This window comes from Chaetura pelagica, unplaced genomic scaffold (assembly GCF_000747805.2).
Source record: "Chaetura pelagica isolate M959 unplaced genomic scaffold, ChaPel_1.0 scaffold3, whole genome shotgun sequence".
Classification (NCBI taxonomy): Eukaryota; Metazoa; Chordata; class Aves; order Apodiformes; family Apodidae; genus Chaetura; species Chaetura pelagica.
The window spans coordinates 11,774,464-11,799,828 of record NW_009952974.1 but is presented as its reverse complement, the minus strand read 5'-3'; the positions used below and the strand labels follow the sequence as shown (position 1 = coordinate 11,799,828).

General features: G+C 36.0%; 2 protein-coding genes across 6 annotated transcripts in view; one reads left to right on the top strand and one right to left on the bottom strand.

Moving 5' to 3' along the window:
- Positions 1–631, top strand: part of SLC25A12 (solute carrier family 25 (aspartate/glutamate carrier), member 12) — a 48,189-nt gene extending 47,558 nt beyond the window's left edge. Inside the window, exon 17 of the mRNA XM_009996147.1 lies at positions 45–631. Coding sequence (XP_009994449.1) covers positions 45–243 — 199 coding nt within the window. The 3' untranslated portion in view covers positions 244–631. The remainder of the gene's footprint in view (positions 1–44) is intronic.
- A 2,699-nt stretch (positions 632–3,330) lies between these two features.
- On the bottom strand, positions 3,331–24,766 carry DYNC1I2 (dynein, cytoplasmic 1, intermediate chain 2). 5 transcript variants are annotated; one of them, XM_009996142.1, is made up of 16 exons: positions 24,652–24,759; positions 23,269–23,383; positions 19,883–20,027; positions 17,337–17,396; positions 16,101–16,216; positions 11,232–11,321; positions 10,955–11,117; positions 10,764–10,863; positions 10,101–10,226; positions 8,975–9,121; positions 8,531–8,644; positions 8,031–8,164; positions 6,892–7,036; positions 5,942–6,082; positions 4,812–4,937; positions 3,671–4,102 (listed from the first exon to the last, which is right to left on the bottom strand). In XM_009996142.1, exons 1-16 carry the CDS (start codon positions 24,757–24,759, stop codon positions 3,989–3,991), a joined length of 1,944 nt encoding a protein of 647 aa, XP_009994444.1. In that variant the 3' UTR covers positions 3,671–3,988. The 5 variants fall into 5 exon arrangements, with proteins under 5 accessions (XP_009994448.1, XP_009994444.1, XP_009994445.1 ...); XM_009996143.1 differs by having other exon boundaries at positions 19,883–20,006; XM_009996144.1 differs by having other exon boundaries at positions 19,883–19,973.
- Between the last annotated feature and the right edge of the window lie 599 nt (positions 24,767–25,365).

The window sequence follows — 25,365 nt, the reverse complement described above, 5'->3', positions numbered from 1 at the left end:
GGCTGCTTTTTTTTTTCTCATAATATTGTTCTTTCTTCAAACAGCAAACCTTCTGGATCAGAACCTACCCCAAAAACTCGAATTTCAGATCTTCCTCCTGTTAACCCTGAGCACATAGGTGGATACAGACTTGCTACAGCTACATTTGCTGGTATAGAAAATAAATTTGGTTTGTATCTTCCAAAGTTTCGATCATCTGGCACCACCTTAGGTCACTCAAAAAAAGTAGCAGCTGAATCCTGAAAAGATGTTTCAACCTAACAAAGTGATGCAGTGGAAAAAGTTCACAAGAGTAGTACTGTATTTTTTCCAGTCAGCTGCATGTTGTTCTAGCTGGCCTGAGCTTGCAAATCTAATTACTCCTTTATAATATTAATATATACCTGCATTTATTTGTTTATTTGCACACAAGGAACTGATTGAAGCTGTGGTTCTATGCCTTGTTTGAACCAGTGGCATGAATCTGTAGCCTAGACTTTGCCTTGCACAGCTTGCACTTAATGTTACTGTACATATTGTACATCTTTGTACAGAGACATCATGGCACCTATACACGTACATTTATATAATGGGTATTGCAGCTCAAAATAGTTTGAAATGTACAGAATGTTTTGAAGTTTTGTTAACAATCGTGACAATAAAATATTTAAAAACACTTCAGTCAGTTCAGTTCTTTGTGTTTATAGAGAGGTTGCCCAGTGTTATTTTTTTTCTCCACAGATTACAGATTAAACTTTAAAGACAGATGCACCCATTTAATGAATATACAGTACAAGACACAGCTTCTGAAGGAATGCATTTCACTGCTAGTTACAGCAAAGGTATCAAAATGCAATGTGCTGGCTTGTTAAGGGTAAGAGAACACAGTAGCTCCATGAGGACATGCAGTATTTTATTTTGCAGCACTACTTTGTAACAAGGAATTCCCTTGAACTACATAGTAATATTAAGTGTATAATAGATCCTACCTCTATGGTTGCATACTTAAAATGCAATACTTGCCAGTTATTAGCAGACTTAAATTTTTACAGGATTTATTACTCAGTTCTTTTTTTTCCAGAATGGAAAACTTTTATGTAAAAGAAAGGCAGGCATTCTCTTTTTTACCACTGACAGATTGTTATTCTGAGAAAAAACAAATCCAACTAACTTTTATATTTTTATGGGCAAAACTGATGGTTTAGACTTCCTCTTCAATGAAATGCTAAGTAAAAGGAGAGAAGAGAAAAACCTTCTAACATTTTCTGGCTTAATGTCTGCCAAAAATTTATCTGGTGTAATTTTTAAATGCAAAAGTGTCAGAGGAAATAATGGCATCTAGATTTCTACAGTCCTAGAGGAAAAGTAGTTATACTACCCATAAAGTGAGAGGACAGATGGGTGGGTTTCCAGTCTTGCTTACTGAAATAAGACAACCATCAATCTTTGTCAAGTTAAACATCCTGGAGCACAGTATATCCCAGTGGTATAAACTGATCTGAGGTTCTGTTATTTTCTTGCTCAGCTGACAGCAGGCCAATATGAAGAGCTTTAGTCAGCTTATAAAGAAAGGGCTTCTTAAAAACCAAACACTACAAACACAGACCAGCCCACCTTTAATTCTCATCTCTAAGCAAGATACAAAATATTTTGGTGCTGAATAATATTTAGTGAGATAAAGGTTACAATACATTGAACTCTGGAGTTTGATCACTGTTTTGCAACATGCATATATATAACCCCAGTAGAAGGCTTCCTGTCCTTATTAGTTTTTTCCTGTTTAAAGCATTACCTGTCCTGTGCAGTCTGATAGAGACAGGCTTCCCAGGAACTCTCTCCCATGCTTTTGTTCTGCGCTTTTCTAAATAGATACAGAAATGGTAGGTACCCACTGGCATTTAATCTTAGTCACAGCGTGTTGACTGACTTGATCATGGCCTTAGGAGACTTTACAATGCAAGACAGTATTTGTATTTCTTCCAGCTCCAAAAGTGAATGGTGAGGCTCCCAGGATGATCATTTAGACTAGCTAGCATCACTGTTGGTCTCTTAATGTTGCAGGTACAGGTTTTACAACATTTTAAACCTGTATTCAACTATTTGGTGAGGGAGGAAACAAGCAGGAATTAATACAGAATAGTTTTGTTGAAAATTATTACAAGGTTGACATGACATAGAACTAATGCCACATGACCCACGTGTTTATGCCACAGTCCACTGAAAGAAAGCCCTACCTACTGAAATGCTGAAAAAAAATAAATCTGAAGGAAATGTATAATTAAATAATACAATCTCAGTAAACCAAAGGCAGCAAGACAACAGAACATACTGCTTGTGAAGAATTCTTGTGCCTAAAGGGTAAAAATTATCACATGACATGGCTGTTTTTTATATAGTTCACGTTTCTCAACAGATGGCTGCTGTCATAAGGTTGAGGAAAACATAAAAGACAAGTGTCAAACTGAACAGCATCACTTTGCATTGTCACTTTTGACAAACCAACACCAATGGAAGCATAAATACATTTAACTTTCAAACCTACTGAAAAAGAGAACCTCCTAAATACAGAACTGCTGTTACTGCTGCCCACGTCTCTATGAGCTGCTTGTAACAGGACTGAGGACAAGAAGAAATTAAAAAACCAAAACCTTAACAAAAAATGAGGAAATAAAAGATACTTCTGGATATAAAACTGATTAGGGAATATAAACTTATTTTCTACTTTTAAGCAAATAAAACAGCTCTTCTGGCAAAGTGATAAGCTTGTAGCAGATTAAGAATACTAGAAACAAACCTAGTGTCCTAAAGTTAAAGGCATCAGTACTGGTTTAGTGCCTATTTAGTACAAGTCAGAATATTTCCTTAAAAAAACCCACAAAAATTGACAGACAAGAAACAACTCTCCCCCCTGACTCCCCAAACCCAGTCTTGATTGAAAATTTTATAACATCCTAAAAAAGAAGTACTAAAAAATTTAACCTTTAACAGAAATTCCAACCATTCTGCTTAAGGCCATTAAGAGGTTTTGTTTTTTCAATAAAAAATTTAAAAAAGCAATAAAAACATATTTCTTTATCTTAATATGAAAAATTATTAGCAAGTCTGTAGTTTACAGAATGCAAATTATCATGCTATAGAAACGAAGTAAAATCTAGTTCCTTATTCTTTGGAAAAGAAAAAATTTACAACAGTAACCTTACTCCTTTTGGCTGATTGCCATGAATAGGAAGTGAAGGTTGGGAGTAGAAAGCAACTCTGATGGGTGTAGTAAAATGAAAGTAGCAGCCCCAGAACTTTCTACTCTCAAACTACTAAAGGGACACAGATTAGGAGTCAGGACAGCTGACAAGTGCTCATGTAGTATTTATTTATGAATCAGTTTCACTTTTTAATGCACCAATTCAAACAAAAGGACTTGGTATTGACTATGTCTTTAATTAATTCAGGTCCAATTATCAAATAACTTTGTAACTACAGACAAGTTTTTATTCACATATATTACCCACTACCCGAGTCTGAGGCTTATCTATATATTAACAATGAAACTTACTTGGAACATATGCATGCATATCCATGGGTAATTTCAAGAGTTCAAATTAAAGAATGCTTCAGAGATTTACTACCTAATGAAGGCTAGTCTGCATAATATAGAAAGTTTAGTTTAGAAACACAACCTTTACTGTTCAGAAATAGATAACTGTTAAAAAGTGGGTACTTTATCAGCTCAAAGCAAATTTACACCAGGTTAGTGTTTCAGCAAAAGTCTTTCCTTGCAAAATCAAAGTTAACTGTATTAAAAGTTGCAGAAATCCAAGAATGCGTTTGTAATTTATATATAAAAAGTGACAATGCAAGATCTGATTTTCAGTCATCTTAATACATTTTAAAATCCACAGTTGAATCCATATATTCCTCCCCTAAGCTATTGTTTGAACTGACACATTCTTAGACTTTTAAGATTTGCATCATATCACTCCCAAGTCTCCCACTGCTGCTCATTTCTAAAGATCTAGGCTGGTATGCGGGTTGCAGCCTCCTCTTCTGCGTCAGCTCTGTTAGCGTTTATTTCTGCCAGGGTTCGGCCAAATCGAGTCCACTCGTCACTGCGAGGAACAGCAATTTGCTGTTGACAAAGAGAAGGTTATTTAAACCTACTGATAAAGAAAAACTGAGCTAATTTCAAACAGCAGAGTGATTAAAGAGTGTTCAGAAGAGGTTCCAATAGAAAATCTTACCTTTATTTAGTATAACTTTTAAAACAGTCCAAACATCAAAAGCTCTAACTCATTAAAGAAACAGAATTGGAGGATCCTGTACTTCAGTATGTAATGATACTATTACAAGCTCATATGATAGGTCTCCACCTGAGAGAGAGCCTCTAAAGGGGAATACTAATGCCATGTCCTGATCCAATCAGTTACCTAACGCTGCAGTACACATACTTGCGACAGCAGCAGCTTCCCTGTAAGAAACGAGTCAAAACTGCTTTGCTGCACAGTGTTTTGATCAGTACTTGTCAGTCTATGGTCAGAATTCAACTGTGCCAGTTACAAAGAAGCTAAAATCTCAACAAACAAAACAACTGATTCTTCTTATTTCACCAGCCTTACAATATTGTTTTTACTTTTTTATTGGCTGCCAGATGGCATGCTAAGAAGCTATGCTAGAATATCTGAAATAGAGAAAAAAAGGAAACATTAATTTGAAATTAAAAATCAAATCCTATTCCTCTAATCACAGGAGAAAAATGTTAAAAGCAAGTTTCTAAGAGTAAAAGTGAAAGAAATGTGAGTGTTTTGTAATGTACTTTGCACAATGCATGGTATACATACCTCACCCACATCATATATAACTATTTGTCCCTCTGAATCACCTACAGCAATCTCTCTCCCCGACTGTGTCCATCTCACACGGTTCAAAGCAGGATTGCCCTCCACAGTAATGCTTGCAGTTGGCACCTGTATCCATTTAAAACACATTGCTAGAAATGCACAAGGATTCCATACTCCACAGAACACATGTAGTCCCTCAGTGCTGAATCAAAAGAAGTGCTCAACATTTCTACTGAGGCAGAGTATGTAGATCTCAAAGACCCTCAGTGTCCCTAAGCTATCACCAGTGATACAACCAGGATAACACATCTTCTGTCCCTTGGCCAAAGAACAACCTCTATCAAAAAGCACTTCTGCAATCTTGTCACAAGACTGGAAGCATAGACATGCATCAGTTAGAGCCCTGGGATCTCAAGGAAGGTTATGACAGAAGGCAGGAATGAAATCAGCTGCTTTGGCAGGTCAAATTCAAAGGCCAGAACCACGTATTTCCAGTTTGAGGCCATAAGCTGGCATATGTTCCTATAGTTCCTAAAGAACTGTTCTTTCTTCTATACACAGTTTTAGGTAGGTGAAATTTAAGTACCGAATATCTGTCTGTTTTTTCCTTTCTCCTACCTCCTACAAGTCTCTGAAAAGATTTATAAGATAATCAAATTTACAACTCATACCAGAAACCCAAACATGCAGTTCTCCAAGTTTAGAAACAGATCACAGTTCCACTGCAGTATTGCTATGGCAAAAGGAACAACCGTGGTGTGTGGTAACAGGTTTGTTCGTACTGTTCACCTGAAGGCTACTAGGGCCATACTGGGGGATGTCTATAATCACTTTAACATGGATCAGTGTTACACTGGCAGATTTGTGGCACTCTTGTTATGGGTAAGCCAATTTAATTACTGCTGTTACTCATTATGAGGAGTCATTTGAGTTACAACCGTCTAATAAAAAAATGGTATCTATAGCATATATATAGCATATATATCTATAGCACAGAAACCACTGTAACTAGAGAATAGTCAGGAACAACAAAAAAGCCAACCAAACTGCTATGATAAACTCTCAACATATTTTTCTATGTTTACAAACACTTTTCCAGCTACATTTGACAGTTAACCTTACTGCCTTACCTCAGTATCATTGTTGAGATTCCACAGGTCAAGCCTGCCTGTCCCATCCACACAGGCAAACAAGGCAGGATGAGTTGGAGACCACATCACATCATAAACATAATCTGAGTTGTCTTCAAAGGAATAAAGAGGTTTGTTGTTCTGGAAAAAACCAAGCATAACAATGCTATAGTCTAACTCTACAGTTCAGAATTCTAAAGCTGACAGGTAAGGCAGATACAGAACTCCTCAACAGCATCATCAGCAGTAACTAAGAAGTGATTCATATTTAGACTTTAAAAAAATGCCTGTGCAAAATGCAGTAAAAATGTAATGCAATTATTAAAGGCACACTTTGCAAAGCATGCAGCCTCTTTGCTGGCTGCTACTACAGAACAATGGCTAGGAAGACAATATTGCAAGAGATGGTAAATTTAATGCATTAAGAATCTTGTAAATTAAGCCAGTGGTAATTCAGTGACAGCACTCCAGACTATTACTGGGAGCTTCTAACTCTGCTTCTGCTTTGCATTCCTCAGAGCATCTGACTAATACAGAAAGAGGTAGGTCTGGTAGTGGCAAGGACACACATGTCAGTTGTGAGCCTCATGGATCCTAACTGACACCAGTTTGGTGCTGTCTTAGTCCTCACAAAACTAAAGCAAAACATTTGCTTTATGCATAATATGAAGCAACCGACTTTGAAACACAATTTTGTTGATAACAAACAGCAAAAGGATGAACAGAATGGATCAGAAATATACAAATGAGATACAATATGAAAGCAAAGCTTTATGATGTTAACTCTAGTTTTGTTCATCAGCTGTCTCCTCTTTGTAGGACTGCTGCTAGGAACCTAGAGAGCTTCAGACGATGTTACTTCAGTTTACTGAAGGTTCTTAAGTAGCTTACATTATAGCACCACCTTGTGTCAAAAACTACAAAGAAAACCACTGAACTATCTAAGTTACCTTAGTCGTCCAAAGCTTTACTGTCCAGTCAAAAGAAGAGGTGACAAAAAGATGTGAGAAGTCTACAGGTCCAACTGCTGCATGACAGTTGATACCTGTGATTGGTCCGTGGTGTCCTTCAAACATCTCACTGATTCCAGCTTTGCTGTTTTAGAATACATAACCAAGGTTAATTTATCTGGAAACCATACATCTGCAGAAAGAGAAATGCAATTTAAATACAGCCACAAGATTGTGCTGATTTGTATGGATGTTACCCCACTGCAAAAGGCTTCATCACAACAGGAACAAAGACGACCAGACACTTGAATATCAGACTTCAGTATGTGTTCTCTGCTAATCTTAAATGCCAATATATACCACAGGACAAAGAGACTCTTTCAGGAGGTACCAGTCCCCACATTGAACTACATTGTTCTCCAAGCAGGAGCTAAAACTTCCACTCATACAAAGAACAAAATCCAGTCCTTAGGAATGAGCATAGAGCATAAAGCTCCTACTGACTTAAGAGCAGTTGAATGTACCGTATAGACACTGAGTTCAGACAAACAGTAACACTGTATCCCTAATCGTTTCCTATCAGGAGCCATCAAAAAGAAGGAAGGAAGAGATGGGAAAGATGTTACATTAAAGTGATACAATTGAGGTATTTTGGAAGCAAAAAGCTGTGCAGCAAGGGAGATGTGTTTTTGAGATGAAACCTGAACACTCAGTTATATTTAAGAAAGCAATTGATAAGATATAGTCAGACAATTTCAAAATAGATTGAACAGCATGAGAAAAGCTAGCCAATTCAAGATTTGTGCGTGATGTTACTGTACAATTATCAGTGGAACAGATACAAAGTTTGGAAAGCTCTGCTACAATTCAATGAATGAAACCACAGTGACCTGCCTGGCCCTCCTGGCACAGAGAAGTCCCCGTCACTGAATGCAGCACAGTAACAATTCAATATTGCAATTTAATCCCTTTACCCTTACTGAGGGAGAAGTGCTCACTGGAACTCATATACAGCTATTTTGAACTTTTTCAAGACAAAGGAGTCAACATGCACTATGAATAGTTTTGGGAGTGTAAAGCATGAAGGGACTTATCCTTTCACTTTTTTTTCCCTCTGAATAGTTAAAGTTTGTATTTACCTGCCATGACGACAGGCAGTGTATACGGAGCCTTCTTCACTGCCAACAACAAAGTTGTTGACATCTCCAACAGGGAATGACATGCAAGTAACAGCCACTGCCTTGGACTGTTTGTGAACCAGCTCCATGCTATCCTGTGGTGAAAATATCAGCAACTTAATTTAAAAAACATCAAAATATTACAATATGCAAAGTAATTTAGATTTTTCCAATAGAATGGGTTGATTTTTTTTGTATTTTGCTTGTACTGAATTGGGTCAGAATAAGAAAGTTATTTTTTGTTAAAATTGTGTTTACTGCTAACACAAGTGCAACAAAAACAAAAAAATCAACAAGCAATATTTGACTGGGGAAATATTTCATCAAATACTTATCAAGCTACCTTAAGTATAATTCTGTGTGTTGGGAAAGTGTTTATTAAGTCTTTTTAGATTAATTACATTTTAACAATAGATTAATCTGGAATAGATTATATATATACATATATATGGTCACCTTACCTGTGGCTGGGAGAGCATGTCCAGACTCCAAGAGCATATTTTCCCATCAGTTGAGATACTAATCAAATTATGAGCATTCTGGGTCCCAACAACATTTACACAGTATACTGGGTGCTAAGAAATGTAAAATACTATCAGAAAAACAGATTTCCAAGTAATCACCAATTGTAGTGTCATTAATATACAGTAAAATACACAACTTCACAATTTAACAAAGCAGAGAAGATTGATCACAGTATGATACAACCAGTATTCCCTTACAAACTGGGTGTTTCTTTTTCTGACACTTGGATTTATATGAATAGCCTAGTTCTTCAGTGATAGCATTGGCAAAGTATGGATATAAACATTTAAGCATTATCAATCAAGTGCACTGGACAGAGTTTCCTAGAGGTTAACTACATCTCAACAGGGAACAGTCCTTGAAGACATTTCACCCCCTACCGTGTGAGCAGCAGCTGAAAGTGGAGTTCTCTGCACTGGGGTTCTCTTATTGCTGCGATTATCCCACAGCACTATTTGGCCTGAGTATGTGCCACCAACCACAAGATTGGGATGAAATTTTGCAAATGTTGCTGACATCACTGCTGACTGAAAAGAAAAAAGCAAACAAAATACACAAGCTATCATAGAATCATTAAGGTTGGAAAAGACCTTCAACCATCAGCCCCACATCCCGTGACTACTAAACCATCATTCAATGATGCTGTGTCCAAAACTAAAGAAAATGGAACCAAATACCAGAGTAAGTTTTTTGTCTAGATTTAATCAATACACTATTTCACTGTCCAGTTACGTAAGGGTTCACAAATCCTTTCTGAACATAGTTTTTATATGTATTAAAAAAGAAAGTTTTCCTCCTCTTTTCTTACATATGTGTACATTTGTATTCCTCCTAGCCTAGTTTGCTAGCAAGGGAAGGCCCAGCAGTACACAAGATTTAATAATATTTTGCCACATTCTGTGGTAATTTTCTTAAAGAACATACAAATCCATTTTGATACAAGAAAGTTACTCTTTTGCTCTGGGTTTTGACAGTAATCTGACAACACAAGATTAGATTTTGATTCAGCTATGTATTTTTTCAGAATTATGGCATTTTGAAAACAAAGTGGCTATCCCGGGCTTGGCATAATGGCAGAGATTTGCATGTTTTTCATCTTTCAGAAAACCTCCAGCTGACGTATGTTTCTAGTTTTCATCCTTGCTCCATCTCCTCAGGCCATCTTAATTTTATTCAGTAAACTAAGCTCTAGCAGTATACAATCCCACTCAATCCCCTTACATACAAATATTCTATGTGCTTCAATCACTAACTAAGGTTTTGTTTTTTAAATGAATTAAGGAGTTCTCAAAAAAGACTGTGTTCTGAATGATGTCAGAAATTCTGAAACACAATAATGTTTGTAAATTGAAATCTCTAGCTATCAACATCTGTTTGCAAATACATATGGTTAAAGTGAATGCCAGTGCAATGAAATCACTGTGTTGACAAGCATAAGGAAGGTACTTGTCTAAATTCATCAACATAAATCGTTAGCCTCCCTGAGGAAAAAAAACAACAACATACCTGGCAGTGAAAAACATACTCTGGGGTAGTTTTCTTGTACTTCATATTCCATACAAGGGCCACCCCATCAGGCTCATGAGGTGCATCCTCATTGTTGTTGTAAGAGGCAACAAGTAATTCTGGATACTGTAAAATCAATGAAAAAGACTCAGTGTAAGCAAGATGACTAGCTAATGGTCCAGACAATCCTAGATTGTTTTATTTTGCCAAAATAGGGTTAAAAAACCAAAAGCCATCTTACATTATATATAAATGAGAAACTAAGTTAAAACTGTAATTGTTTCAAATTTAGCTCATAAAACAGCATTAACATATACAATAGAGTTTTTTCTGTCTTTCATCATAACTTGCCTTTACACGTAAAACCCAGTACTTTTAAAGATACCTTTTTTTGGTGAAGCTAACAGTTACCTCTACAAAGTAGTATATAAGCCAGAAGCAAATATGCCAAAGACTTTATTTCATAATACAAACCTTTTGCTACTTTTTACAAACGACTGACAGCTCTGTTTACTTGACTCCACACTTACATGAACTATGGAGCATGCAAGGAACACATTTAGAAATACAGTCTGGACCAAATGTACTTGGAGAAGGGGTTCAAGTACACAGAACTAGAAGAATTTATGAAGATAACTGCTTAACATAAACATTATTTTTTACCTGAGATGACCAGTCCAAACAAGTGACAACACGATGCTTTGACCAATGTTCATCAAAAAACTGCCTATTTATGGACAGTTTTGCTCCTGCTTGAATCTCTCTGTAAAGGCAATTAGCAGATATTAATCTTAGATTACTTTTTTAATTACAAATATTGCACATCCAGAGTAAGTATTTGACATTCACATTACCCTTCTTTGTCTTGTAAGTCTCTTCCACTGTAGTCAAAGAAAATGTTGATTTGCTCAGAAAGGGCTCTTTCAACAATCCTTGTGGAGTGGTCAAAGAAACTTAAAAACTCTTCAGAATGCAAAATCTGTTGTTTCTCCTCTTCTGTAAGTTCATGTGGGGCAGCTGGAAAAGAATGATACATATGCTCTCTGGACTGCATACTTACATAATTTTTTTCCAAGAAAGAAAAACAGTATTTCTAATGATGTTGGAAAAATTATTTATACATTTAAATACCTTCTTCCTCCTCCTCTTTTTTTAAAGTTTTTTCTTCTTCAGGTTCAATTAATGGTTTTGGTGCAACCACATCATCTTCATCTTCTTCATCTAAGGAGAAAGATCATGGTGAGACTGTCAATGTTTGTGAAGAGGAACAATAACGTACCATATTAATCTTAAATAAAGTAATGTAAAATGGTATAATTTAGCTTAAAATGGTTATATTTGTAAAATGCAGTCCCTAGGTTAACATTATTTTGAACCAAAAGATCACTGGAACACTGTCTACACCTGGAATTTAGTTGCACTACATTACGTAATTGTATAAGCTGAAATAAGACATGAAATTGTAAAGAATCCAAAGCAGAAATCTCTTCTACAAGCATTTATGATTCCACACAAAACCATGTGGTGCTTGGATGTTCTGTGTAGATACTGACACATTAATGCTGCAGAATAAAGAAAAAACAAATGTCTGAAATAGCCTACAGAGCAGCTGCTTACTTGTGATCTGAAACCATCAGAGTCTAATGGGTCTTTGCATGGCATGAAGATGGCTTACATTAGCTTTCAGGTTGCTATTCTGAGGCAAATTCTGCTAAAGATAATAGCAGGGAGATTACATTTTTTCTGTCATTCTATATGAAAGTCTCATTATCTATATCATGTTTGGCAATGAGAACTTTACAGCAAAATGTGTTTTCCCTAATTGCAATGAATAACAAAATGTTAACGCTCGGCAATACTGACAAGGTTTACAGCACTTTCTCTAAGTCTACATTTTATTCTTTGAATACTGTAAGCCAGAAAATAACTTTAAATTACTTAGTCTTGTGAAATATGCATTTCCTGGATTTTCTTCATCCATTTTCTAGAATAAGCTTCTGAAAAGATTACTTTTATTGGTTAAGCAGCTATGTCATCTGTTTATAAGGGCATGGCAGCAGGAAGGTGCTGCATGTGCCTCATCACAAGTAATGAGTCAGTATTCAACAGGAACAAGGCTTGTTTGTTGCAGCCATCTCCCTGACCCATGTTTAAAGTTATCTAACAAAAAAAGTTAAAAAAAATCCACATGCATATGCACACACGAAAAAAAAAGGTGGGGGGGAGGGTGGCCAAGGGATGGGAACCAGCTGCCAAGCCATGGTCCCAGCAGCCAGGCCAGCTGACTAGATAGCAACAACCAGATGGTACTGCTAGGATTGTCTCTCTGCTATGAGGTGGCAATGGGATGGCACAACATTTTTCTGCCTGACTGCTTCCAATCATGTCTTTCCCCAATGGCAAGCCTGTGCAATTACCAGCACTCCAGGAGGTCTACAGACAAGCCTTTACCCTGCAAACAAAATACAGCTTGTAGGCCATACCAGCTGCCAAACCACACACATAGTGATAGGTTTAAAGAGGTCTGAAAATCTTTCTAACTCCATAGTATAGGCAATAAAAATATAACTGTACCTGCAGGAAAGAAAGCTTTAAATGACACTGTATAATGCACACAATAATACAAACTCCAACTTAATCAAAATGATAATGACGTATGCCAATCCTACATTACTTGAAATTGAGCGATTTTTATGTTCTGACAAGTTTACAGAACTAGGATAAATGGCATGAATGATTTCAATATATGCTCATATTTTTGAACCAAATGGTGAAGGTTAAAATCTTTCCTTTCAAGGGCCTCAATCAGCCACAAAGGAAAACAGTAATCACTGTCTTTTCAGCCAGCCCAGCCGCATTTGTCAGCCCTTTCTCCGTCAATGCAGCCAGAGCAATCAACCTGCCAAACATTCAGAATGGAAAAACAATCTGAAAATACAGGGTATAATGCACCTGCCAGTGAAAATGGCCATTTCAAGAAAAGCTAGTGATCTCAGTGACCCTGCTGAGGAGGCGGTGGTGCAAAGGGGAAAGAACGCGTAAAAGAATTCTTACTGATCTCCACTCTCTTGCACATTGACACTTCCTTACAAAGCATGCCAATTACAGCTTTTGTGCTACTTAAAAAAAATGAAAGCTTTTTTTGGGAAAAATAATCACACAGAGAAACAGAAAGACACTGCTCCTTTTTAGATGGAGTTGCATGTACAGCAGACTAGTAATCTGAAAACTGTATAACTTGTAGCAATTCTTGAGAGTGGAATTCTTAATGTCAAATCACTATAGGTGTGAACACTGATTAATTAAAAACACGTAATACGAGTTAACACACACGATTTTGAGAACAAATAATACAGGACCATATATTCACATTACAGCCACTTGGATACAAATTCCCTGTTGTTCACCCTACCAATCAATCTTGCAGATTAAAATGCTTTTGAATTCAGAAACTTGGTTTTGGGTCACCCTGGATACATTATTCTAGCTTTGAAAGTCCCAAATTAGAAATTTCAGCCCAACTCCCCATTAGTCATACTACACTGATTTTAAGTACCATTTTCAGTGACAGGAGTCAAATTCTTGTCAACTGCAGACGGTCAGCCCCTTAGTGCTAAGTGACCTTCTAATCTACATATTTTATTCAAAAGATCATATAGTTGATTGCTCCTGCCTTTTAATGTTTGAAACATAAATGGCATGTATTATACAGAGATCTAAATTCCTTCATAGTACTTTCACTGCATACAGTCAGCTGATATTACTGCACTTAAATGCAGGATACAGCACTTATTTTAATATTCACAAAGTATCAGACTTGAAATTGAACATGTCATCTTACTCTGATTCATCTGCAACTACATGAATCTAAAACTTCTCTAAAGAATAAGAAGTCATGCAAACTTTCTCCTTAAGAGATCTGGAAAGAAAAAAACTATACAAAATAATACTATACAAAACCCCCACATATACATATTTTTGACCTCGTTATCTAGAAGTAGGATGCTTTCTCACAGAAGTTTACCATCAGAAAAGGCAGCATGAAGTCGTTGGACAACAAGAGATAAGAAATTTTTGCTTTAATTACTTCTCCTGTTTCTCCTTTATCTTACATTTGTTTAGTAATACACCAGGTGCTGGTATTTGGAAAGAACTGGCATAACAGTAACATATTACCCAGCAATCACTGAAAGACTGAACATATTGCTGAAAAAGTTCCACATCTGTTAAGTCAAGAACCCATGACACAGTGATACATTGCATTTATTTTGAGTCATCTATGTAAATTTGGAAACCGTAAAGAGTACCATCTAACTTCATCCTGCTTATTCATTACCAACTGCACCCACTGCCACTTCCATTGTCAGTATGCCAAATTCATTTAAAAAAGGTTGCTAAGATTTAGAAAATTTGTAGGGCCATGAAGACAGGAAACGAGACTCGATGTCACATCAACATATTGATGAATATTCACTGTAATATGCTAAGATATGCACTCTTATTTTTGACAGCCAAACAGGGGATCTAAGGTTACAAACTGAGCAGTAAAGACTGCATAAAAATAGCAGCTAATGTAATAGCGACAAATTTCTTGTCAATGAATGCTAAAAACAGGCTTAATGAACCACTCCATTTTTACTTTGAGTTAACATAAAAATTGTGATGTATTTTGGCAAGACAGAAAGAGCAGTGCTGTAAATTAGACTCCACCTTGCAATAGCACTGGAGTGAAGTTCCAGTTGTCCGAGTAATCTGTTGCTGCAGAGTAGGATAATCAAAGTTAAATCATCTGTGAAATGGGTGGATTTTGTTAAGCTGCATGTCGTATTATCAAGTTTTCCCATCTATCTTACTGTACATTTACGGCACGTACAGAATAATGCACGAATATATACGGGACCAATATTTCTTTTTAAAATATTAAAATGTAAAAATGCTATATTCACTGTAACAGCATCCAAGAAGCCAATCCTATATACCAATTCCTACTATTCTGCTCAGGTCAGAATTAAAAGGATAAAAATACTTAATATTTTCATTCTGTATCTTGGAGACTTCACCAGAGAGTAATTCCTTAAAAAAGAGTTGAGTTAATGCAACAATAGTCTGCAGAGTTAGTTGTGATTACACATGCACAATATTGTACAGCAGCACCAAGTAACAAGAATCCAGTTAGCCCAGGAAAAGCCTTAATTGTGATAGGTGAGCAGAATCATATTCCCCTGTAAGCCTATTTTTCTTTGGATTAACTTCAAGGACTCAAAACAAACTTCTTAGCTGTACTGGTGATTAATTTCTTTCCATGTGAATTTGAGTAGTTAACAAATCACATAGGAAGACATAGTGTAGTAGAGAGAAGTGTAGCAAGAAGTGCAGATAAGAAAAAAAAGAAGGTAGCACCAAAGGTTACAATACTGTGTTGTGGCCAACATGGGACCTGCAGAACATTAAGACATACAGCAGAGTTCACATGTGAATCTCTATTTCAGCAAAAGCTGAACCTGCTTTTGCCATCTGCTAGAAAGAAATGAGCATGTGATAGGAAGACAATTTCAAGTGTATTTTCAGAGAGTAGATCCAAAAACCTGCTGCCTGATAGAGCACATTAAAGAGGTAACAGCCCTGATAACCAGTTGACAACACTAACTATAAAAAAGGTCCACCAAAATCAGACAATGAGGAAACAGGCAGTATTATACGCAGCATCACAGGAAGTGATAAATGATTTAGATGGTAGAAAAGGTGATGGCAGAACAAGGATGCTGGGGAATGGAGCAGCCTTAACACAGGATGTTCATGCTGTGATAGTAACAAAAGTTACTACAGTGTAATAATGGTAGACCTAGATGAATGTAATAATAGAATTTACATCAATTGTCTCACAGATAACTTTCATTTTACCTTACTAAATTTTCAAGATCACAAGTGCTAGTTCTAATTCAGTCATCACTATTTTAATAAAAGTAAAATAAATTAGGTAGTAATAAGTTAACCATTCACCTTCCTTTGGCTGAGTCATAACAGGTGTTTGCGTCTCCTTTGTATATGTAACAATTTCTCGAGGAGGAAAGTCAACTTGTGTAACTTTGGCCATTCCAAGTTTAACAGGTCCACGTCTAAATAAAATCAGTAGAGAAATCAGAAACAATATTTAATGTTATTAATAACTTCATATTTTGCCTAGAAGAATTCCCAGGTCATCATGTCAGCACTGCTTAGTCAAACTTAAATCCAGTGGAAACTTAACTCTGAAGAAGTCTCATAATTATGACTTATATTTTATTATAATATTTTAAATCAGCAGCTATTTATACATGTGCAACAAAAAAAGATGTGCAAATATATATGTGGCTTATAGGACATAACATTAATGTTTTGCTCTTTGTGGTTTACTAGGGTACTGCTACATAATGACTTATTCATTTTCAGTGGAACAGATCTGCTCATGAGTCATGTTCATACAGCAATGATTCTAGGACTTTAAAGCTTAAAAAAAAAAAGCTCAATTATTCTGAAGAAAAAAATAATATTCTATTATAATCTACTATTTAGAATGCACAACTCTAACTTGAAACTCATACACTGACAAGTGATTTATCCATAACACATTACTCCAGACTATGATACTGAAAAACTCTGAGCTTTCTGACTGTAGCTTATGGAAGATCCTATAAATGCAGATATAGCTAGTGTCAAATTACAACCTGTAACATGCTGCCAAAACCTACACAACATTCATTCAGTTTTTGTAACCTCCTATGAAAGCTAATTCAATACGTACTGCAGGAATACCGCAGTGATCCAACAAAAATATACTGTATCAAATTTAGTTCCTTATCATCCACCCCTCTTCTAAGATAAAAGTGATAAAATCCCTTTGAAAGGTGGTAGGCAGCTTATTATGAGCTACAGCTTTTATAAACATATTTGTAAGAAACGACGGGGGTCACTCTGTTTTTAAATACAGTTATTCTAAGCTTTTTTACTTTAAAGAAATTAATTTTTCAAGTTTACATTTTGCCAAGGAAAGACTCAAAACATGAATAAGTTTTGTAATTAGAAATAAGCATCTTACGAGTATTAAACAATGTAAAAATTGCAATCAAAGTGCACTAAATCTAGGGATAGTGAATTTCTGTTACTTAGAGAACAGTCTCTCAACAACTTGAAGGAAAAAATAAGAGCTTATTATCCATAAGTACATGAAAGACAGAATATAAGAAATCTATGCAATACCCCAGATCGGAATCAGAGTGGAGCTGAAGAACTGATGGATCAGTATCCCAATGCAGCGTCCTGATACCCCAGGTTGAACAATCATGCAGCATTAGCAAAAAAGGCCAGAGATTAGTGAAGCAAATACACACTATGAAATGCTAGAGTTACAGTAAGCTTATAGTTATTTCATTGTTCACAAGAAACAAAAAATATAACATCAGTTAAGGGAAATTCAGCACTCAGTGCAATAATACATGCAGTAAATACAAAAGTTAAAAGGCAAACACAGAGCTATTAGGAAAGAATTAAACTGTGACACTGCAGTGATTATGGGTAACACACTGCCTTGGGCTTTTAAGTATCATCTGATTTAGAGCCAACTCCATTTAAGGTATTTAAATCTCTTAGAAATAGTGGGCTGTATGTGAATAACGCATTTCAAAGTCATGTGGAATAATGAACAGAATAGATCCATTTCAAATCACTTTTGTAACAGAAGAAATGTGAAGGGGGAATAAATCTTTCCTCCCCTTTCATTTTTAGTCTCATCCCTTCTCCACAAATTTTCATTTAGTCTGCTGCCTGCTATTCAGTATACTTAAAGTGTCTGCTATTTTTCTTGACTGAATGAAATTAAGCTTGGAGTTTAATTTGGTGCCTGAGACTTCATGCTGGATATTGCTCATATTTTGGTCAATCTTGCATTAGAAAAGAAAAATCAAAGAAAAAAGCAAAAACAAACCACACCTCCCCCCAACCTTCATGTTGCTCCTCCAAAAGTTATCTACAGATTCAAATGCTACATTAAAATACTTGTAAAAAATTTTCTCAACTTTTTCAGTCCCACTTGAGAGGAACTTGGGGAAACGGCTATCAATCTAAAATGCTGCAACATCTGTGCCTGCTTAAGACCTAGCCATTACTGAGGTGTCTTTCCTGCTTCCAAAAGCATTATTTTAACTTTCAACAGTTGCTTCGGTGGTGTCAGGGATAGTCTGCTTTTAAAAATAGATTTACCTGTGTATTCTGCACTCCTATTTGACTAGAACTTTCTCTTCATTTCAGAATAAAAGTAACACTTCAAGATAAATTCTGCTATTATATGTGTACCAAAATTATGTAAAATACTGTTCATTTTGCTTTCCACGTTTGTTATGCCTTAAGTTAAATGGATTTACCTACAAGGTTCAGGAACAGAAGTTCCTATTCTTCCACATGTGCCCAAACTTCTGAGTTCAGGGATATTCCTTGTGCTTCCTACATCTCTAAAAAGTATTTTCTGCATTTAAGCTAATTCTATGAAGCCTCCACCTAACTTTCACCATTTACCTGTACATTAGGTATATTTGTTCTTAATTAACATGACAGGTGAACTTCAATTGTATAGTGAATAAGCTATGCACAAGATCCCACCTGGGCACTGTTAAAAAAAATAAGAGTGGGTTCATATCTGCTGCCTGATGTGCTGTTTTCACTTAATGGTTGCTACTTAAAAATAGACACTTTGTGACCTTTGTCATTAAAATCTTGAATATTTTCATATTAAGATTGTATATAGTTATGCATGCATAATACATATACACAAGACATTACTGCAGTCTTTTTAAAAGGTGTTTCAAAGCAATCTAAGTATTTACTCTTTCTCCAAAACAACTATTCATATGCTTACAAAGGTAGCTGGTAACTGCTTTAGGAACTGTGCTTTAACTACACTTTGTCCATAGTACATATTCAGTGAATTATATTAATTTACATTTTTTAAGAAAATGTAAGTTACTAACATTAATTAGGCAAATACTGCTCTTATTCACAGACAGCAGAAACAGTAGAAATATCCTTTGGAAGTAGTATTTCCTACATTATCGTCCATATATTTCCAATCTGAATTCCTAGTTTAACAGAAATATTTATCTGACTCCCTTTAGAGCAGTTTTGCTCAAACTGCCATGCACTATAAAAATGGTCATGTATTCATTATAGCAAGTACTGAAACAGAAAGAAACCTGTGGCTGTGCTAACATGGTGCTGTGTTTTGGCCATAGCAGAGATGTGAGTGGTGCAGCTGTGTTACAGGGATGGCTGCAAAGTGAAATAATGGGAAATACTGTTCTGAGTGAAGAAACAGAAAATTAAAACCAGAAGCAAGGCAAAGTTTAAAGACAGTATCTCTTATTAGACCAACTAGAATAGATGGAAAACATAAATAAGACTATCATCCATGCACATTCTCCTTTAGAAAAAGCTGTGAAGAGGCCAGAAGTTGGATTTTTCCAGGTCTTCTTTGTCCCAAGACATTCATGCTTACAAGAATATTACCACAAGACTTTCAGATTTACTTTACTTTAAACCTTCAAGTTTAAACAACACCATGTTCATGTTGGCAATCTCAAATTAGGAAGCATTTCAAATTTTAAAGTAAAGTACTTCTGTAAAAGTCACTGATTCAATAACACTGTAACCTCACATTATGGTGTTATAACCAAGTAATTAACCCCGATTTCCTCTAAAGCTTAACTATTCAGACATGTTTTAAGGAAAGGAATGGGACAAGAAGAGTGACATACCTAGATCCAACAGCGCCATCACCAGAGTCCTGGCTCCCAGCCTCACTTGGCGTACTCACAGATTTGGAAGACGGAGAAGTAGGAGGAGGGACTAAATAGTGAAACAGACAGGTATCCGCTGTTACTATTCGCAGAGGTTGCACAGCTTAGGATGTTTTCAAATTAATTTAACATGTATTTAAAAAAAAAGTGATGGTAAACAAAAAATACATGGATGAAAATGAATAGTAGAAAGAGAGGGGAAAAGACAATGTTAACAACTCATGCTGGACATGCAATTGTTTGGCATTTGTGCATCTGGAACATCCAAAAAGACATGGAGGGAAAGACATTTAAGAGAAAATGAATTGAGAAAATATTTTTAAACTGAACTTCTGGTAAATGATGGCATCAGTTTTCAAAGGGTAATTTCCACTAAATCATGTTGCTTAAACATAGAAGGAAGATGGTTGTTAATATAGCTTTGATGTCAGTTCTTAAAAATCAGACATTGAATGTATTTAACTGGTAATTTTGTTTCAAAAATATATAAACATGGAAGAACTGAACAAAAATGTGGCTTTGTCATAGGGCATCCAGTTATTTTTGTTCTAGTTTGTATCATATCAACATAAATCCTGTTTATTACAACAAAGGTTCCCATGTTGGATTTCGGGAGATTTTCAGATTCTTTTCTTTTTACAATAGTACTAGAATGTTTGTCAAGTATTGAAACTTCTAAGAAAAAAATCAAGTAATTTTCAGCATGTAGATGAAGGCAGCAATTACTATTCTAAAAGCAACATGTTTTTTGGAACCGATACATATTAGCGAATGATATCATGCAGCTTGTTACAGACCAAAGCTATTTCAATATTTCTTCAACTTTTTTAGAAATACTGAAACTCATTATTTAATGAAACTCAGTTTTATCCTTAAGAGTCAGGGTGTCTGTTGAAGGTCCTTCTACATACTTCATTTTTCAGCAAGAACACACTCACTCCTCAGGAACCCTTAAATAGAATCCTTAATGAACCAAACACAAGTCATGTATATAAATTGATATCCACTCTGTCAGGGGTTAGCTAAGCAAGAATTCTACATTTAGATCTGCAACATTTCTAGAGAATTTGCTGAAATCACAGGTTTATGGTACATTCTGAAGAATAATTCCATCCCATCCCAAAACAGAGACAAGACTCTGATTGACAAATTTCTATCTTAAATTTACAAAATCAGAGTGCTTCAATTAAAAATTTATTCCTTATACAGGAGATAATTTCATATAGGTCTAAAGTTATTCTTCATATATACACTTGACACATCTATATAAACATGGGTGTATGATTGTTCAACTCATTATTGCCATTTATTAAAGAAAACGTCCATAGGCCTTTATATTTCTACATTATTTTTGTGCGCTGTCAGCAACAATGACATATTGCTGTCACCGTTTCGTTACTAAGAGGTGACATTAGAAACATACCACATCACCACTTACAGAAGTCGGTCAGCGCTATCTAGCGTTAAGAAAGGATAAAGAAGTCTGGAGTTCTGATGCCACAGTGCCCTCTCGTGGGACAAACTATTCTCAAGAAAGTCTTTGCATTAGTGAGGTGAAAACTATTTAAAGACCAACAGTCTTATTTAAAGACAAAGTAAAACTCCATCTACTCCAACAGAGGATGAAACTATAATGCCTTCTTGAAAGTTATTTTGGCTCACTCATTTATGGCTTTCTACATATCAAGTATGGTAGATATCAAAAGCTTACTTCCACTGCTAAGGCCCTATAAGGGGAGCTACCTCTCTCTGGCAATGAACAGGACAGTAACTGCCTTAGGAATTTTTAAGGTAATTTACTATGAAGGAATCCAGCCTCAAGCTATCCACCTACACAGACAATAAAAGTTCAAGCTACCTGCACACCAAACTGGTCAGGTGCAAGTTAGCTTCAGTGCAGGCACAGGATCACTGTACTAGCTGTCATACTTTGCCAGTGCCCAGTAGGCAGACAGAGCCATGCCTCAGGTGTGCTACTGGGGCATCGAGCAGGACATTTGAGCTTCACTGAGGATTCAGATCTAGGTATCTTGAAAGGAACAGAAGTAATTTGCTGAGAATCTGTGTATGTTGAAGTAGATGCTTGCTGGAATGAAACAAGCTGGCAGGGGTATGCCCTGGTTTTACACATCAACACCTCAAAGAGCTTTCCATAAACAGCTACTCTTTGCATCTATGCAGTGACTTGCTTTGAGAACTGTCCTCAGTAGATTTTGGGTTCTCTCTCACAGATTTAAAACAACAACAACCACCTGCATTTCTACAAAAGTCTTCTTATCTCCCTTAGCAAAACCTCACACAAAATGTGTTTAACTATTAGCCTGCCATACAGAGCCTCAAGTAGGTAAGAACTGATTACTTAAAATGCCACATGCTAGTGCTAACATAGCCCAAATGCAGTCTCTAAACTGTGAGAACAGTTCAAACTAGTAAAAATTACTGCTGTGGCTGTTGGAATGGGAGCAGCTATAATGGTGTTTAGTTCACATTCACTTTTGAACACTTGAGGACTACAAAAAAGCAATTATGAAGATGTAGTCACAGATATACTATATTCGTAACAAATTTATTTTTTGTATTTGCAAACCCAGTTGAAATAGATCCTTGCCATTAAGCCAAACTGAAAAATACGTTTTAAGTCCCTTAGATTTCAAAGCTAGAGACAAAAAAAGGAGTAGAACTATCACCCTCTTTGCTTTCATCTTCCAGAGACATGTGACAATGTAAAGACAAAAAGAAACAACCAATATGCTAACCCATCCAAGAGTGGAAGAAATATGAATCATCATCCTTGATAGTTAAATTTTATAGTTAGCCTTGCTATTACTCCATCAAAGTCAGTCAGATACTTGAGATAAGGACAATCAGGGTGAAAAAGATGAATAGGAAACAAGGCAATTCTGCATAAAAATATCAGAATTTAAATTTAGCATTATGCAGAAGAGAAATAAAAAAATACAGAAGAATAATGTGCAGGGAAATTAGGAAAAAAAGAACAAATACATAATATTTATATATTTTAACTCAAAAACTCCAAATAATCCTCTAAGAGCAAGAATAGTACTAGTCACATGCACGGAAGCACATCACTTGACATTTATAACGGAGGTCATGCAGGACTAAACAGTACAAAAACCAGATAAGTATAGCACCCAAAATAGCAGCCACAGAATCTTCATGCTAGTTATATAAATAGCTTAATCCTAATAAAACAAACAAAAAACTAATACCAACAATTAAAAAAATACAACACCCTCCTCTCCAACCTTTCCCTTTACCCCCCCGCCTTCTCTCCCCAAAAAGCCCCAGACATTTGTCTTGAACAACAATATTAACATCCCTACCAACAGGAGACTCAGGTGTCAGCCCCATGCTCTGAAGTAATGCTTCAGCTTCTCTTCTCTTCTTTTCAAGATCAGATTCTTCCTGTACAGGAAGAACTTCTTTCTTCTGATCAGTCTAAATAAAATCAAATAATTAAGTTACAGCATTTAACAGGTATGAAAAACTGTTCCATTCAGGTTTTGAGATCTCATAGGTTCTTTCATGCTACTGAAACCTATCATGATATAGGTTAGATATTTGACTAAGAATTCTGATGGTCCTTTCTGTAGATAAAGTAAACAACAGACAGGAATCACAAACATTTGTAGACTTCATACTGTCTTGAGAAGACATATATGACATGCAGAAAGTGCATTCTCATTTGCCAAAATGACTGACACTTCATAAGATCAATAATACCTTTTTTACACTGATGCTAAGCCCTGTAAAATACAAACAGTGGAAAAAAGTATTATGTACCAGTGTATAAAAGTATTTTAAAGACATAATCATATTGTTCTGATTTTGAAATGACAATAACTGTGTCAAAGAAAACACTGTTTGGTTAGAATGACAGTAAGAAACACCCCTCTCTTGTCAAGAAAGTATTAGTGATGCCAGTTATTAACTGAAATAAGCCAAATTTGGGGAAGAAAAATCACATTCAATGTCATGATTAAAGACTAATTGCTCCTCACATGGCTGCACATTATGCTTCTAATCCACTGCACAATTCCTTTTAAAAAAGCTATTCCGAAGTTTTCAACTGATAAGCTATAGCATCACACGTGGAATCTCAGATACAGGCTTTACATTGTTACAACCATCAGAACATAATTTGACACATTTCCTCCAACTCACTCATGTAGCTGGGAGCTGCCCAGTCTCCAGTAACATGCTAATTTAGAACTACAAGATAATAATCAAGACAGACAAGCCTTGAAAAAGTACCCCAAAATTTTCCTGCAAAGGTTTCATTTATGAGGAACGATCTGAGTTCAGGAGAAACACAGTAATCAATCACTGATTGTCACAATAATAATACTGACATCCTCAGAACTGCACTTTAGAAATTAGTTCTCTCAATAACACCACCCCAACTCATTAAGCAGAGGTTCAGTGATTTGGTTAACAATGCAGACACATAGTTTTAGAAATCCAAACTACATGCAAGCATAGGATTAAAATAAAACAAATCTAACTCACCTATAGGTAACTCTACAGAAAAGAGCAGGTTTTGGCTCTTACCAGAAAATACAAGTGCTGCATTTGCATCAGCAACCAACCATTCAACAGACACTCCCTGAATAACACGTAGTAAATGCCTAAGTGAACCTTCCCTGAAATTCTGGGCAAGTTACATATGCAAATAGTCACATTTCAAAGATAAAATTATTTCTTACTTCTTTTTTCTTTCTTTCTTCCTCCTTTCTTTTCTTCTCCTCTCTGATCTGAGCTAATCGTTGCTTCTTGCGCTCCAACTCCGCCTTCAGTTCACTTTTGTCAGACATGGCTGAAACACTGAGCAGCAGAAATCATATCACTGTTTGCCCTGGGCCTTGGGTTTTCTTATGTTTTTGTTTTAAGTTAGAAGTTTTCCTCTAAATAAGCTATCATTAAAGGAACCACACTAGCTTACTAAAAACCAGAAGAGTGAAAAGATTTAATGTAAGAATTAAAAAAAACCAACAACCCACACTCCTACTTCCATGTTTCTTTTGCTTAACACAGTCTCAAGAGTAAAACAAACAGACAGAACTATGACATGGTGACAGCATCCACTCCTAAGGTAGCTCTGATGCTGTTTGAAGGAACTGCTTTATAAAAAATGTTAGGCACCACAGATGGGGCTACCTGATCCTGCTCCAAGGTTCTGCAAAGATAAGCAGCCAACTTTGCTGAGAACACAAGGATATTGGCACAGAGCAGTGGGCACGCTATACATCCTTCCACATACAGTTGTAGGATTCAAAATACAGATTTAGTAAAAGAGTTAGTGGGATTACTATAAATTGCAAAGCAAAGTAAGCACAAGTGTGATGCTTACAAACATGTAAAATATGTGGATTATAATTTTTCCCCAAGACTTTCAGTACAATACTAAGAAATTCCTGGAT